The sequence below is a fragment of the Armigeres subalbatus genome, chromosome 3 (assembly GCF_024139115.2).
Source record: "Armigeres subalbatus isolate Guangzhou_Male chromosome 3, GZ_Asu_2, whole genome shotgun sequence".
In the NCBI taxonomy this organism is placed as follows: Eukaryota; Metazoa; Arthropoda; class Insecta; order Diptera; family Culicidae; genus Armigeres; species Armigeres subalbatus.
In genome coordinates, this window is record NC_085141.1 from 95,330,615 (window position 1) to 95,347,810 (window position 17,196).

Here is a 17,196-nt window from a genome sequence, read left to right on the forward strand (position 1 = left end):
CAGTCGCGAGCACCGACACGGTAGGATACGGATCGATGTTGCTCACCGCACATTACTATTACGCTTGGGCTTACTCAACCGACGTTGCCAACGAATCGACACCAACTGTGTTTTACGCATATTCCATATCATCCACTCAGCACTTGCCACTGCCACCCGACTTCTACTCGGGCACTCATATTTATGTGCGTTCTCGGTTTTTGATCAGCTGGGTATGGAGCCAACTTCAGGGTGTGATTCATCCCCGGCTGCTTCAGCGACATGTGCTGTTTCACCCACATCGCATTTGAATGAGCCGTTACAAGAACTAAAGCGATTTTTTACCAAGATTTTAATGGTACCGTTTAGGACGGTAACACACTGTAGGGCCAGTGTGGTGTGTCGTGGGCTATGTTCCAGTTGGGATGTACCGAATACCCATCTGTGGCTTGACGTCCACCGTCTTGTACATGGGGCCGGAGAATGTTGGATTGGTGTGTGGGTGGATGGTTTGCATCTGTGATCTGAGTACCTGGTACTCTTATGTAAGGCTCATTTTGAACATTTCCTTGCGTGCTTGCATGTAGGGAATTCCCTGGTCAACATGGATCCTCTGGATTTCTACCTCGTTGAGGTATTCCGAACATTTTCTGCTCGATTGTGGTTGCTCGTAAGTCTTGCAGAAGTTGCAAAAATGTGGCTCGGAGCGGTTGTTCGGCGTGTTGCTTGCTTCGTCCATTCCCCAGTGACATTTTCGTTTTAAAGTGGTTTTAAGGCATTCTTGTAGAGTAAATAATGGTCTTCAAGAGCGTTATAAAACTAAAAATGTTGCTTGGGTTGCCATGGTGACGTCAACGGGGTGGCACTTGGCGCAGTTTCCGCAAATATGTTTGCTTGGTCATCACTTACTGGTGTGCCCGAAGTTCCAGCACTTGTAACACCTCATCGGATTCGGATGATAGTGCCACAGACAAACAGACATAACACTCGTGAATATCTCATCGTTCACTGATTTACTGGTTAATTTAAATAATCTTTAGTTGGCCAATCAATCACTCGTGGCGCGCGCATTGAATTTGCTCGACTTTGACGTTTGCTCATTACCGCCATCTGGTGCGTGATTTGCCCAACTTAGTGAAAACAACAGATGTCGTTAGTGTGTGTACGACGATGAATTTGATGAGTGAATGTTCAATGTGTTATGTCTGTTTGTCTGTGATAGTGCCTTGTGGGACATCTTGACCATCCAAAATTAACGTACTCCGGGATGACAGTGCCGGAAATCGTCAATATAATGGTCGGGGTGTTGACCATGTTGCCATCGGGAAGCCTTTTTTTAATCCGGTAGATGTCGCGAAAATCTTGGTTCTGTAACAGGCTAAGGAGTTAAGGAATGGATGCTCGACGATGGACACGGGTCTACCGTTGGTGGCGCTGTCAATTGATCCCCCAAGAAAGGCTTCAACGGCGCAACAAAAACGGATTGGTTGGGAGAGGTCCATTTATTCCCTGCATTCGTAGGACCTGCAGAGGTCCGAGTTTATTGTCTGGATCCATGAAACGCCAGAGTATGCCTCCGGTGAATTGTCCATCGATTCTGCTTGTTATACTGCCCAAGGCCACATCCATGTTTACCCGCGTGCACCACCAAACGGCACGGGTGGAAACTGACGTTTCCTTTGCGAAACGATGCTTCCGGGTTTGGTCCCGAAATCTCAGGAAATGGTAAAAAATCTCATTGACGATTGTGTGTTTATATCGCACAGACGAAAAAAGTTCGTCACTCCTACCGCGCAAGTCACTGTTTGGCTCACAATGACGACCCTTACCGCCCCTACGAAATAGTTCGTCTCACTCCCTTCACGCAAGTCACTGATTGGTCGCACTGGTGACCATGCGTCTCCACCACGCCGAAGGAGTGTTTTTTACCCTTCGTCTTTACTCACGAAACAACCACTATGCGTCTCCACCACCAAGTGTCTCCACCTGGGAAAGTCACTATCGGGACGAAACGCACTGTCAAGATTTTCTTCAGAATGCCTACCCGAGCAAAGCTTGAGAGCAAATCGATAACTAATTTTGTTCTTGTGAAATCGACTAATTTTGATAACTTAGGTTGATATCCTTTTGGTCGTTTTAACGGTTAAAAGATCAAAATCTACAGCAGAAAAATCTGACTGTGACATCAAATCGAAAACTATTCCTGCTATCGATGAGAGCAAATCGAAAACTGATTTTGATATTGGTTCCGATAACAAAATAAGTACACAGTTTGATGTCAGATCATACAATTTAGAAATCAACAGCAAAATGAGATCAAAATATGTAATCAATCATGATGATTCATATTTGAAAACAAATTATGATTTCAATTTGATATCTATATCAAAATATCTTCTCTATATGCTGTCTTTATGTTTTCAGACTTTGCTCGGGTATCGCACAACTGGAGTGTCTTGGGACCTCCCCACAGCACGGGGAGGGTCTGACCACGGTTCAATTCCACCTCTCTGCGATGGAATGGCCTATGGCCGAAAAGGCTAAATGGCCGAAAAGGAAGACGCCGTATTTCCGTATCCCGTGATCGGATCGGTTCGCGATTTGTAACAGGTCCTGACCACACTAACCGATTTTTTAACCGCCAAAGTCCGAAAAATAGCACGCCTCTTTTCACCGAAAATATCCAAATGTCTCGATTGACTTAACTCGTAGTGAAAAAAAAACGCCCGCTCACGAAGCTATTATATAACATAACTTTATAACTAACCAACTTATAACCTGAGACATAATAACTATGCTGTGCAATCCACATGTCAGTCTCATCTTTATCGTTTCTGTAGCTCCAGGGGAAACTTTTTCTTCTTCTTTATTAGCTTAAAGCAGCATAGCATAGCATAGCATAGTTACGGTGTACTTCGTAGATTGGACACTAGTGATACTCATGTTTTTCTTTTGAAATCGCCATCCAGACTGCTATCAGAAATCAAGGTGGGTGTGGTCCTTAATTTCAATCTAAGACAAAAATCACAAAAGCATGAGGATTACTACTCCTGGCTACGCCCATCTTCACCGTAACTTGGGAGGGGGAGGAAATGTTGATGTAGTACTTACTTAATGAGAGGCCCCCGACTCAACGACACCCTCATAAGTACTACGGAGTTGGATAATGAGGAAGGTATTCGTTGGGTCAGGATTTGCCTGTAGCTGGCAATGCGACCATAAAAACAAGCAAAAAAAAAAAAACTTTTTGAACGCGCGGCGCATCCTTGCAGTCGGTTGCAAAGGTAGCAATGCAATAAGTTCTGCATTATATGTAAACATTACCGATTCAATGTAAACTATCGTACCGATAATAATAAAAAACAACAAAAAAAAAAGAAAAAGAGACCGAACGCGCGGCGCACCCTTGCAATCGGTTGCAAAGGTGGTAATGCAATAAGTTCTGCATTATATGTAAACATTACCGATTCAATGTAAACTATCGTACCATTGAGATTCTCACGTCTGAATGTGTGAGTGGCGATAAAAGGAAAACAAACACTCCTAGATGGTGCAACTCAGCAAAGATTGGGTAAAAATGAGTATATTTCCATATATTTTTTGACTCTTTTGTAATCATTGTGGTCACCCGATCATTTTTGAGGTTATGAGCAGAAGGAAAACAAACATGTATTTACACATGACGAATTGCACATTAGTGTGCGAGCGCTAAACGTCACTCATCTCTATACCAAAATAAATAATGAAAAAAAAGGGGGATAACTTTAGTTGTACCGATTACCAAAAAAAAAACTTTGATGGTCCGATCACCGAAAACACGCAAAGGCGAAAAATAAAAAACCACTTTTATGCGTTATATTACCATCACCATCCCACACATATATTTTCATCAGACTCCACGAAAACCTGGTAACAACAGAGAAAAACATAAGAAGAATAAAAAGTGACACAATATTCAAAACAAAATTCGAAAATACGTTGCGTTGCGTTTACGTTGTAACGGAGTATTTCGTAGATTGCATACTGATAGTTGTCATGTATATTCTTTACCCTTCTTACCCCAATTGCTTATGGATTTCCATTTGGGATTCAATGGAAATCCAATTGGGGGTCCAAAATGATAAAACATGAAAGCTATCATTGCCGGCCACGCCCATCTTCTCCGTTACTAGGAAAGGGAAGGAAATGATGATATGACATCTACTTAGCGAGAGGCCAGCGACTCACCGACGCCCTCATAGATGTCAAGGAATTGGATGGTGGGTAGGGTATGTGGTTTAGGAGTATCATTATAAGCAAATGATAGAAAATTTGTGGAAATACGTTGGGAGTGACTTTGTTAAGAAATTTATGTCACTCCATTATCCTTGCCGATGATTTTCCTCGGATGGGGCGAAGGTATTAGCCTTGCCCTGGCCAATAGCCTAGGTTTAAGCGCCTTTGCTCGCTCTCTGAAACGAAAAAAGAGCAAAAGGAAATTAAATTCCCCCTCCCCCTGATATGATAATGATTTTGATCAACAAATTAATTCTAAGTGGATGAATAAATGATCAAACGGGTGCAAACAAGCCTCTATTGTCGTAGCAGAAGCAAACCCGCCTCAATACGACAGGCAGAAGCACATGTTTGTGATTCAAACGCGATCGACTGTTGTTCAATTTCGATATTCTTTATCCTCCGTGTAAGTCGCTACATAAATATTTTGAAGCGTTTTTTTTTTAATTTTTTTATTTTAAATCGATCTTAAACATGCATTGAAATTTATATTATTGACCAAAATCGAAAACATTTCTAATTCTGAACAATTGAAAACTGCTTAAACAATAACAAAAATGCCCTGTCTAAAAGCGGTCTTGAGTGTAAAAGGGTTGAAAACAAAATTGTGAAACGAAAAATGGACAGATCTTATCGAATGAAGATAGTTGACGAAGAGAATGCTGTATTTGCAAGTCTTCATGCGCAAGATACTGCCGCTAGCCGCAAGTCGAGCACATATGTGTATGGGCGTCCATATACAGATGTGCTCGACCTGCGGTTAGCGGCAGTATAGGTGTATTATTAGATAGAGCTCACCGAATGTCCATTCCCTGGAAAATAAGAAATCCTGAAACTTCCGAATGATTTTGCTACATCCTCGTCGGTCGAAAAGCGCAAATTCGTCGTTGCAAACAGGAACGTCCTTCGTGATATTCTTGTGTAGTACTTGATTCCTTCTTAACTTTCTTCGACATACGTAGCTTGATAATCATTGTTAATAGTCGCAAACGGAGTACCTCGATCCAGATGTTGGTATGTTTTGCCTTTTTAACAGCACCGGTTTATGTTACCAAATGTAGATTGTTGAGCATCCCACTACAGTTAGGCACTTAAAAACAACATTTTTTTTAGTTTTGGAAACCGATGATGAAAACTGTAAAAAAAAATGACGGACCAAAAAAAAAAACACTTCCGTCTCCAACCATGGCACACTCGATTCTCAAAACAAAATTCGAAAATACGCTACATGAACATCGAGCCTTTTTGTTTTGCGTAGGCTGACCAGATCATTTCGGTGAAAAAATGGGACAAACGCACTTGCAAAACGGAACATGTCAAACAACCTTGCGAGAAAAATCAAGAGCTGTGTAAATTTGAAAATTAATGGGCTTAATTTTCATTTTCCATGTAAAAAGTTAGAGAAATTTTTAAGAGTGAATCATTCACCACCATAACACTCTCTTCTATGAGATTAGTTGTGGAAAAATACTACAAATAATTCACTCTTCAAAGGTGCGCGGAAAAAACACGAAGGTACATTATTTATCTACATTAATAACGCATTTTTCAAAATGTTTTTAAAAAATTGTGAAATTTTGGAAATATTAATCTACTCTTAAACATGAATTTTATTACTGATCAATATCAAACACTTTTCAATTCTGAACAATTGAAAATAACGAAAAAATGGTACCCTGTCAAAAGGCATACGCGAAAAGAGCTATAGGATAGAATTATAGATTTTTCGTGCTAAAACCCTTTTTCATGAATATAAGTGAGAGAAAATCTATGGATAAGAATAACAAGAATCTCAGCAAGAAAAGAACATTAACAAAATGTAATTTTAATTATTTCCATAAATATGGTTGGCATGTAAATGCTTAAATGTAAAATCTAATCAATCCACAGTACTTTTTGATCGAAATTGATTGAAATGACGCTAAAAGTACACACATCGAGAATCTTGTCCATTGATTTTGTTACCATGTGCTTCTAAAAGGGCAGGACTCATGCAATTTCATCGCCAAAAGTAGAACAAATCCCGGCTAATTAATAGGCAGGTTTACAGTTCGGACTCTCGGAAATTTCCGCCGGAATTCTAACTTTCTACAACGGAATCCCATAAATCTTGCCCACACATTTAAAAACGAAACTTGCAGACAAGTTCTTGATCTGTAAACTAGCCTTAAAGTATGTGAGGACCGAAATCCCAACAAATTTTCCCTCGGTTCGAAACTGCCTCAAACTCGATTTGTTCAACTGATTTATTTTTTTTATTGTCGTCGATTTTTTACAGTAGATGATTTCGAAATATTCAGAGTTATTCAGAAAGACTTTGAATGATTCCTAATGTTTCGAAAAGAATCAATCGATTGAAAAATATGTATTAAAGCAGATTTAAAAAACAGAATTACCCACTTCGCAAAAATATCGTATAAACTTATTTTGAAAATTAGAATGTCTGTCCCCGCGCTTCATTTTCTTGACGTTGATGCCTGACCTGATTTTCAGGATGTACTAGCCTACCGTTTCGTTTAATTCATTGATGAAATTGGTCAAATTTTTAATGGTTTCGAAATAAGCAGCAATAATTCATAGAAATGAAACTGTATGAAGAAATCTCCTGTTGTCATTAGCTGTGAAAAACCTTAAGAAAGTCAATCCATCCAAAATACATAACGGCATTAATAGCTTTCTTTGAAAATCAACACAAATAACATAACATCTCACACTTTTTTATGGGTTTTGTACACTTTCTTTGTATTTGGTTTAAGATTCCAGTCTAAAAAATTGATTTTTTTTTATTTTGGAAGAATCAATGAAAAAACGGGACAAATTGAGGATTTTTTAGATTACGACGGGACAACACAATAAGGTCTAAAAAACGGGACTGTCCCGTTAAATACGGTACGTATGGTCAGCCTAGTTATGCGTCAATTTGTGTCGACATCAAAACAGTTGTTAGTTACCAAACTCAACGAGCGCTGCTTTGACCTTCACAAGTGCATTGCGTTCCAAATTTTAGAATGGCGTTCAGAGATAGTTTCCGACTAGTTTGCCGTGAAGTCGGCGAGTACAACCTGTGGGTTCAGTGTATCCCGGGAGACGGCAGTTGTCTTTTTGGTAGCCTTGGACATCAGGTATTTGGGATTCATCCTGCAGAGAAAGACTTTTTGTTTGTTGCGTCACGCATGCGAGAGTCTATAGTGGATCATCTTCGAAGAAATTTTTCCCGGTACTGGGAATATCTAGTGCCGTTCGCTGAAGACTTCGTAAAAGATGGTTATGTGGACATATATGATCGTGTCTGGAGATATTTAGAACTTCTTTCGGACAACCGATTTTGGGGCGGAGAAGAATGTTTGTCTGTTGCCTGTGAGCTGTATGACATTATAATTACCGTCTGGGATGAGCGTTCCGGTCGTTTCATGGAGTACTTTGGCGGGTCTCCTATGGCAAAGAAAGTTGCGATATGTTTCTCTGGTGTGCACTATGAAAGTGTTTTGTTTGCGTCTCACACCAGTTTTTGCGACTCCAACGGGTCAATCAACATCCCGAGGACCAGTGATATGATTAGAGTTCAACCATTCTACGGGGATGTATCCGTTTACCAGTCTTTCCTACATCAGTTGAGAATAAGACAGGACGACAGTGAAATAACAATTCTTCGTTCGCTGCTTCACGGGTGTAATGGCCGTTTCTCTGGTGCACAAACAGGTGAGTTTTGTGATTGGTCTTGGTTCATAGATATTCAGAAGTTTTGGTTCTACGTGTTATAGGTCAATGTAGTTTGGATCGACCCAGTATTGAAGACACCATTTACCTAAATCTTCACACTCTTGCATTGCTTTTCGGTGCCTGCATCACGGTGTACATAGGAGACGCAAATGAGAAACTCATGCTACCCGTTCCTGCTGGTGCTGCATTACATGTCTCTATTTCCATAGAAACTTTTTCTTCTTCTTTATTAGTTTAAAGAGGCTTTAACTCTTTAAGGGTGGTATGGACTTCTAAAGTACTGTGCAAATAGATAGGACAAGTAGCGGTCAAGGAATGATTCTGCTGCTGATATTCCTTGAATAGTACGGAGCTAACAAGGAAATCAAATAATTTAGCAATAGCAGGCGTATTTCAGTAAAGAAAACATAGATTTCGTCTACCCTTGCGAAATAATGCACCGATGCATTATTCCGCAAGTAAAGTGACGTTTGGTTATAAGTTCTCCACATTGTTTTTGTTTTTTAATAGTTTAACTAATCGCGATTAGTTACAGGTCTATGTTTTTCCGGCCGTGATGATCTCAAGATTTACCGATGCGGAAGGAAGTAGTTGCTACGAATGGCCACGTTCTTGAAAGCAATGAAATCAATCAGTTGCAAGCCGTTTACGTTCGTCAGGCGTTGGGCGCTAAACTTCCCAATGATCGGACTCATCTCTTCATGCTGGCCAACCTGAGCGATTGAATATCCTATGATGTTTTTGATTAAACTATGAGAGCTGTTCCCGTGGATCCCATCCAATACACCTCCTGCAATGCTACGATATCAAATCCGCGGTCTTTCAGTGCAATTAGTATGGCAATTAGTGTGTGCTTTCGACGACGAGATTTGCAGTTCCATGTACCGAGCATCCAATAGTTAGTCCGTTATCGTCGCTGTGGATTTCGTCGATTGTTCCGATTTGTATTCGAAAGTTAAGATTATTCTTTGTTTATTTTTACTAAGGTTATCTAGCAGGGTTTGACACCTGTATTTCAGTTAGGATTACTCACAGACGCTTGGGTGTTGTTAAACCGCCCCTAACGAGGCATACAGACGCTGTTGTAAATAAGATCCGAGATGCTACTGAGATCCCAAAAAAATCAAAGTTCCCACCAATCTGATCGACCGGCACCATGGAGTTATAGGGATTGAAGTTTCTTGGAGCCGAAGAACCGCTCATAGGGTGTGATTAAATCTTTCAAGTACACGAAGTACCAATGATATGCCAAGCGCAACATTTACCCTGCCTAATTTTTAATTATTACCCCCATGTAAGGCCGTTAGCTCTTCGAAAGATCAAGGGGTGGAGAAAAATATATTCAAACGAACAAAACTCAGAAAAAAAGGGAAAAACGTTTTCTAAATTCAAGATTAGTTTTCTCCAAAGAAGTGTATAAAATTGAATGAATGTGAATTGATAATTGAAAGATTATTTGACATTGCATTCATTAGAATTTTAAGTGAGTGCTAGATAGAGCTTGATATGTGAGTTCTCATGAGGACAGCCAAGTGCTTGTAAGTGTCAATGAGTGTTCGCATTATTAATCGGGATTTTTTTAGTTTGACGATTTATGTTGCCGCTCATTTTTTTTCTGTTTTGGAAGCATAGTTTAATTATTTCCAATAAATAAAATTCTATCATATAGGGGAAATGTTCCGATCTCAATCTCACTGTACATATATCCATCTCTCTCATCGCTAAACAAAGAAATACGGTACCAAATTCGTCGCTTCTTTTTGTCAACATGCGTGCTCACTGCTGAAAAAAATCACAAAAATAATAATCAAACCAAATTCCTCTCCATTGCTTTGTTTTCGATGGGATGGAAATAGGAGCTATGAGATGAAGTGGCGAACCGTTCCCCTATGTAATATTATCAAAAAATTGAGAAATGTTTGATACACTTTTCGCTGTTGACATATTTTACGTAATCTGGAGCTCTGACTCCACTTAATAGCTGTACTGTTAAATGCATCTTCATTGACTCGAGCATTAACTCGATTTTGCCATTCTTTTTCTATATTATCTTTCATTTGGCATGGAGTTTTTCCACACAAGTTGACAAAAGAACTTTTCTCCGACAAAAACTTGTGCAGCATGCCACATGCTGTTATACCTTTATGCGCTCTGTCAGGGCCACAATAAAACATCTTGGTGATTATTCTGACTTAATTCAAATTTGTGATCGTCACGAAAGCAAGCCTGGAAGTATGAGTTAATAACTCAGCCATCTTTCAAACGATTTTGGAGATTTTGGTATCAATCGATCAACAAACTCTTTCAAATTTCACTCAACTAATAAAAACAATGGATTAAAGAAGTTAAATCATTGAAGAATTAAAATCCGCCGGTTGATATCCGACACTGTTGAAAATCGGTAAATCAATCAATCTCGCTCGTGCAAACGTCAAATGCAATCATCTTACTTAGTTTCTTCAGGGATTCCTCTCGAAATCCCTTCATAAATTTCTCGGGAAGTTCCCTCAGGAATTCCTCGGGAAGATCCTTCAATAATTCCCCCGAAAGTTCCTTTAGGGATTCCTCCGGAAGTCCCTCTGGAAGTTCCTTCCCTAAGCTCCTTTAGGAATTCCTCCAGAAGTTCCTTCAGGAATTCCTCCGGAAGTTCCTTTAGGAATTCTCCGGAAGTTCCTTTAAGAATTCCGCCCGAAGTTCCTCTAGGGATTACAGCGGAAGTTCCTTTAGGAATACCTCCGAAAGTTCCTCTATGAATTCTTCTGGAAGTTCCTTCAGGAATACCTCCCGAAGTTCCTTTAGGAATTCCTCCGGAAGTTCCTTTAGGAATTCCTCCGGAAGTTCCTTTAGGAATTCCTCCGGAAGTTCCTTTAGGAATTCCTCCGGAAGTTCCTTTAGGAATTCCTCCAGAAGTTCCTTTCGGAATTCTTCCGGAAGTTCGTTTAGGAACTCCTCCGGAAGTTCGTTTAGGAATTCCTCCGGAAGTTCGTTTAGGAATTCCTCCGGAAGTTCCTTTAGGAATTCCTCCGGAAGTTCCTTTAGGAATTCCTCCGGAAGTTACTCCAGGATGTCTTTCGAAATTACCTCTTAGAATTCCTCCGAAAGGCTCTTAGGACTTATATGGACACGCTGGGTTGCTGTCGGTATGATATCAGGCGCAGTTGACCTGGTAGATCAATTGAACTCAACTCCCGGACAATTTGGAGAACCTAGAACATCTGCGTTGTACTTATTTGACTGGTGATGCATTTGCATGACCTCTAAGGACCTATATGGACACACCGGGTTGCTATCGGTTGGATACCAGTCGTAATTGACCTGCTAGACCAATTGAACTCAACTTCCGGACAATTTGGAGAACCTAGAACATCTGCGTTGTACTTATTTGAATGATGAAGCGTTCGCATGAGCTCTTAGAAATTATATGGACACGCTGGGTTGTTGTCGGTTTGATATCAGGCGCAGTTGACCAGGTAGACCAATTGAACTCAACTCCCGGATAATTTGGAGAACTTAGAACATCTGAGTTGGACATATTTGAATGGTGAAACATTCGCTCGGGCTCTAGGGACGCATGTGCCTAAAAGTACAACTATTTCCCTTGATTTTAGTGAAAATTCAGTCGTCATGAATAAAACAAATTCAGTTCGCTTTTATATCAGGGTGTGTGATTTTTATTTCATAAATGGACATTCCGTACCGTAGCTACGAGCCTTGATTAATTCTGATTCGCCAACATTATTAGTAGCCTTTGTCTGGACACGTTGGACACAAGCGCGTGGACGACCTGGGTCATCAAAAAATGGTTTAACGACAGTAGTCTGGACCAGCAAAGCTTACATTCTTGGATTTTTGACAAATTAGTCTCATCGGTTCAACTTTTCCAACATGAAATTTCTCGACAATTTTGGAAAACTGGCGGACACCAAATTCAATTGATCAAGCGTAATAGACATCATAATGGGGACTGACGTTTCTCTTATTCTTCTGGAAGGAGCGATTCTCTCGCCGTATTTGTAAGAAGCCGAAAAGTGATGATCCGGAAGTCAATCGTCTGTACACATCTTTCTTGCGCGAAACGATCCAGCAGCGAATGTTTTTATCTGCCACATCTGCCGTTACATGTCGTATTAGACGGGTCGTGTGCGTCATCATCGGGAGACTCCTTCAACGATAGACTGCTGGCGGGACCAAATCATAAAACTGGACTTTGCGGTTTCATTCTCAACGAGTAATCTTTTATGCAAATGTGCCCGAAATGTATGGTTTTGAAGCATCCAGCGGACCATGACACCCAACACATTTTTTTCCATGAGGACTCGGGTCATCCAATAAATACTACTGGCTATGTAATACAATATACGGTATCAAGCACGACTTTAAAGTCGACGATTTTTTATCCGGCGCAGAAGACGAAGAACAAGTAAATGGTCGAAATTCTTGAAATTGAAAGCATCTTCGAAATCGATGCATCTTCTGATGCGCAACTTCACCAGAGCTTAGCCCCATGTGGAGATTGCATGGATTGATTCGCCTATCATTTATAAATTTCTGTCTTCTCATCATCGTAAGTGGAAAACCTCATGGTGAATGCTGCCATACTAGAATACCTACGACGAAGCTGTTGGTAACACATTTCGCACCGAATAACTAGCTAGGAAAACCCCGCTGATTTAGTATCCCGTGGTTTGTTGCTGACTAAACTTATTCAAAATCAGAGGTGGTTTTAAGGATCATCGTGGTTCATAAAAGATAAGTCCGCATGGCAGCAAGAAGCACTAGAATTAAAATGAATAAAATATATTCACACTATGCCAAAAACTGTCCTACGAAGTTGAAAAGCAGCTGATCACCGATTGTTCCAGCTCTTCATTTATGGTTTACACTTTGGCTACTGTGCATCAAGCCGTACAGTACATCGAATCTATTGGACATAATAACCAAACCGGTTAGCATAGTAGATTCCTCGCAATTGGAGCTTGCACAAGTTGAGATCCAAGCTCCATATGCATTCGGATCTGTTCGTGTGATGTTGCGTAGATTTCATCTATATCAATTCGACCGATCTTGCACACTTCCGACAGATTGAACCTCGTGGAAGTGGAGGATATTCCGGTATCGTCGCGCCTCTCGCATGGGTGCCATTCCATGTATATGTGCTCTACGGTAGAGAAAAAAAACATAAAAATTACCCTTCAACTGTTTATTATTTTCAATTACTTACCAGAATGGAGAATTTTGAATTTTCCGAATTGACAGACGAATGAGCATCAACAATATTTTTTCGCCTACTTTTTCAATTACGTTGACCAATTGTCAAAATTACTTTGGTAATTTGATCAAAATTTCCTTGACCAATTTCCTTAAGAACTCCATACTAAGCTTTAAACTTACAAAGAAGAAGAAGAATTTTCCACTGGAACTACATAAACGATAAGGATGAGACGATGGAATGGTGTGAAAGTTATTTCTACCAAGCATCGAACCTTCAGTTCTGTCAATGCTTGCCCAAAATCAGTCAGCATTCACAGCGGAAGAGCTAGTAGGAACTTGTAAAACACTTTGGAACAATCAGAAATTGCAAATTCTACTAGGGTCAATGGACATTCTGTTTTCAACCTCTTAACAGTAAGTTTAGATGAATCAGATTTCACTTTCGTCGGAAATAAAACAAAACAAAGAATATGGCATATCAAAGAAGAAAAAAAGAATGAATAAAGAAAAAAATGTGGAAAACGTATCAAAAACAAGCAAATTTAAAACGAGAAAAAGATAAAGAATAGAAAATAATTTTGAACCAAGAATCACCAATCTAACAGCCTAGAACCAAGATCTAAGCATAAATAATAGCCTTGTACATATTTTATGCTGCCGCACAATGTTTTGTGCCTGAAGGTCTAAAATAGTGAGTTCCGCATCAAAATTAAATGATGACTAATAATCGAAGGTGGAGTTTTGCGTTAGTACCGTGTGTGCCTTTTATCGGTCCTTTTATATACCAAAGTATGCTCCCACGGATTCAGAAACAATTTTACTCCTTGCTAAACATCAGCTGTTTGTGACAACAGGGAGTCATTTCAGTATGCAAGCGTTTCACATGTTATTACCTCGTACCAATATATAATTTCGCTGAGGGAATTTGTTTAGTTTCGCTATCGTATCTGTGACAGTTTTACCACTTGCTAGTATAACGGTGCAACATTTCAAACCAATTCAGTGCCATGTGTCCCAGAAATGGGTCTAATCATCATAAAAAAGTTCATTTTATTTCATGTTTATCCAGTTTACAGCGCTGCTGCCGAAAGAACTGAAAACGCTTACAGGACTGATAGAGGATAACAGCATTGCGACACGTGCATACGCTTTGCGAACGCTCCTAGCCATGGGTGCGCTAGATTTCGAAAATCTGAAGCTAATTGCATTTGCAACCGTCGCCCGTCTGGATGATCCGAGCAGTGAGGTGCGTGAAATGGCAGCCATCTGCTTGGGCCGGTTGCAGTTGTCGGTATCGGCGGATGATGACGATTCATCAGCACGAGCCCGCTGGGAAGCTACACTTAAACCGATTATTTCCACCATGTTCCTACATCTGGAAAATCCGGAGTTAAAACTACGAGCTGCGATTCTAGGTAAGTTTCTGATTGGTTGAGCTTATGAATCGGGAGAGAATTAAAAACATTTTCTAAATTCATTTATACTTCAGTTTTTGGGAAATGTTCTTTGTTTTGTTATTAATCATGGATTGAAATTATCTCAGGTTGATCACAAATGTGAAAATCCAGTAGCGTATCCAGAAAGCCATACTCAAATAATTGGTTTTCGAGCTTTTTTATTATTTTTTCGTTCATCATAACTTTTTTGGAACTTATAAACAGAAGTCGGTTCTAGACATACGGCGTAAATAAAAACTGTAATCCTCGAAATCCACGTTAATCCTAAAATCAGTGTATAAAACCCCATAAAAAATCACTTCAACAAAAATCGCGTCTTCACGGTTATTAAGTACCCTCCAAAGTGTTTGAATAACCGCGTAAAATCTCGGGGGATACCGGCGTAAATTTGAAATCGCGTAAAAATAGGCACGTAAGAAACGACTCGCGTAAAATGCAACCCCAGTGTTCTTGGAAGCCCTAAAATATTGTATCATTCAACCTAGATCATAAGAAACAGCATTTCGAAAGATCGCAAACGGTTTTTAAGTTTATTAGGTTTCGTTAAAGTTTTACATGGAATGTGTTAGTTTGAACTTTGAACTGCTACCGTCATCAAGGGTGATGATAATAGCTCAAATGGGGATGAGAATGAGTTACTCTTTCAACAACTTAGAATGATAAGAAAATTATTTTTAGGTTTTTAGTGGAATGTTTTCACCTGTCATAAGACGAGTTTATACAATCCCATTGAATTCCACCACTTAATTGTATCTTGACAGATACGTATTTCGACCTCAAAAGTAAGGCCGTCTTCAGTGTCTCGTACTTGACTCGACTTTAACGACTCGTAAGTCGAGTCAAGTACGAGACACTGAAGACGGCCTTACTTTTGAGGTCGAAATACGTATCTGTCAAGATACAATTAAGTGGTGGAATTCAATGGGATTGTATAAACTCGTCTTATGACAGGTGAACTTAGAATGTCTTTAGAAGAAATCCTACAATTGCTAAGTGAATACACTTTTTTTTCATTTCCCAACAGAATCGCTCGGCCGATTGGTCGTTCATCATAATACGCTAATCAAAAGCCTCGCTAATGAAGTTGAAGCGGGATGTCCGTACAAGAAGGATCTGGATAATATCCTCTCTCATCAATAAATACCTCTGGTGCAGGCGCTTCGGATCGGTCTTTCCACCAAGCCATCACTATCCACGAACTGAACGAGGAAAAATCAACTACAAAGAGCGCCAACCTAACAGATCCAACGGCCGCGACGGCACCATCAGGATAATTGATTCAAATCGTATTTCACCGAATGAACCTTTATCATCGCTATCACCATCAACCGACAAGTACATACGAGGGGTGGCGGTGGAGGGAAATTGTGTAACGGCATTCGGTTTGTTCTGCCTTTCTCTTTTTGCCTGCTTTCAACTATCGTGTTTCTATATTCCTAGCCAAAGGCAGATGCTTCACAATCATCAATCGTTTGGAAGCAACCGAAAAAAAAATAGCAGATCAATTGAACGACTGCTAGATGGAAAATTGGTCCGCTCTGTTCTGAGATTTCCGATTCATTTTTTTTTGCTCATTCACTGGCTCATCAGTGAATGGTAGCTAGTCGAGCATAGATCTATAGTTGTATAGTTCCGTTCGGTTTCTACTATGAGGCCATTGTCGCCGGTTGGTTCCGTTCGCTCGTAATTGCAATTATGAAATTTTATTTCATTCAGCGTCATATTCTAACTTATCTCGCAAATGTTTTCTCCAAGTGCAATGATGAAGCAAATTATTGATTAAGGATTGATTCATCATTCATTATAAATTTATCCTTTTCGATGTGACGGCTTTTAATTTGGGTGAAAACGTAATTTTAACAGTTTAATTGCTTGACGTTATGAATGGTAGAACTTTTACTCAACATAGGTGATGCGTTACATTTTTTCCCTCTCTGCGTATAGTATGACAGTTACATAAACTTTTTACACTTGGAATAAAAATATTTGAGCAACCTCATCACTTTTTCTGCAATAGCTCTACATTCCAACTGGGACTTGGCCTTCTTTTTAACCTAGTGTTCTCATAAAAGTAGAAGAAAAATTCTGATAAATTTAAAGACAGATTTGAGTTGAAATCAATATGATTTTCATAACGCTGTACGATTCAGAAGCGTTGCTGGCTATGCGCTCACTTAGAAATGAAAGAAAACGTCATCTTAAACCCTGCCGTTATCAAGGATGGCAGAATTCGTGCATTGCCGTAATGAGTGAAAAAATCAGGAATAAATAGTTCATAATTTCAATGTTTTAATCAATTACTTTCTATAAACAACATATTACTGCCATTTAGTCAGTGAACCAATATCTAGGCGCATTGGCAAGCTGGCCAATACCGGCATGTCGTTTAATGTAGTTTAATTAAGGCAATTTTAAGTTTCCCTACAGTTTTATGAAGGCACCATATATTCTGGTACACGCTATGTTTAAAGGCAACTATTATGCAAAGTTAATGCACCTCGGATGTTAAGCCTTTAGGTCATAGTTTTTCACCTCTAGTTTAAGGATCCGTGTC

The 17,196-nt window shown here is 39.7% G+C and overlaps 1 protein-coding gene across 1 annotated transcript in view; it reads left to right on the forward strand.

Moving 5' to 3' along the window:
* LOC134219267 (dynein axonemal assembly factor 5-like) overlaps nucleotides 1-16,910 on the forward strand; it is a 54,765-nt gene extending 37,855 nt beyond the window's left edge. The window contains exons 5-6 of the mRNA XM_062697988.1: nucleotides 14,255-14,600; nucleotides 15,667-16,910. Of these exons, the coding sequence (XP_062553972.1) occupies nucleotides 14,255-14,600; nucleotides 15,667-15,782 (462 nt within the window). The 3' untranslated portion in view covers nucleotides 15,783-16,910. The remainder of the gene's footprint in view (nucleotides 1-14,254; nucleotides 14,601-15,666) is intronic.
* Nucleotides 16,911-17,196: the final 286 nt, after the last annotated feature.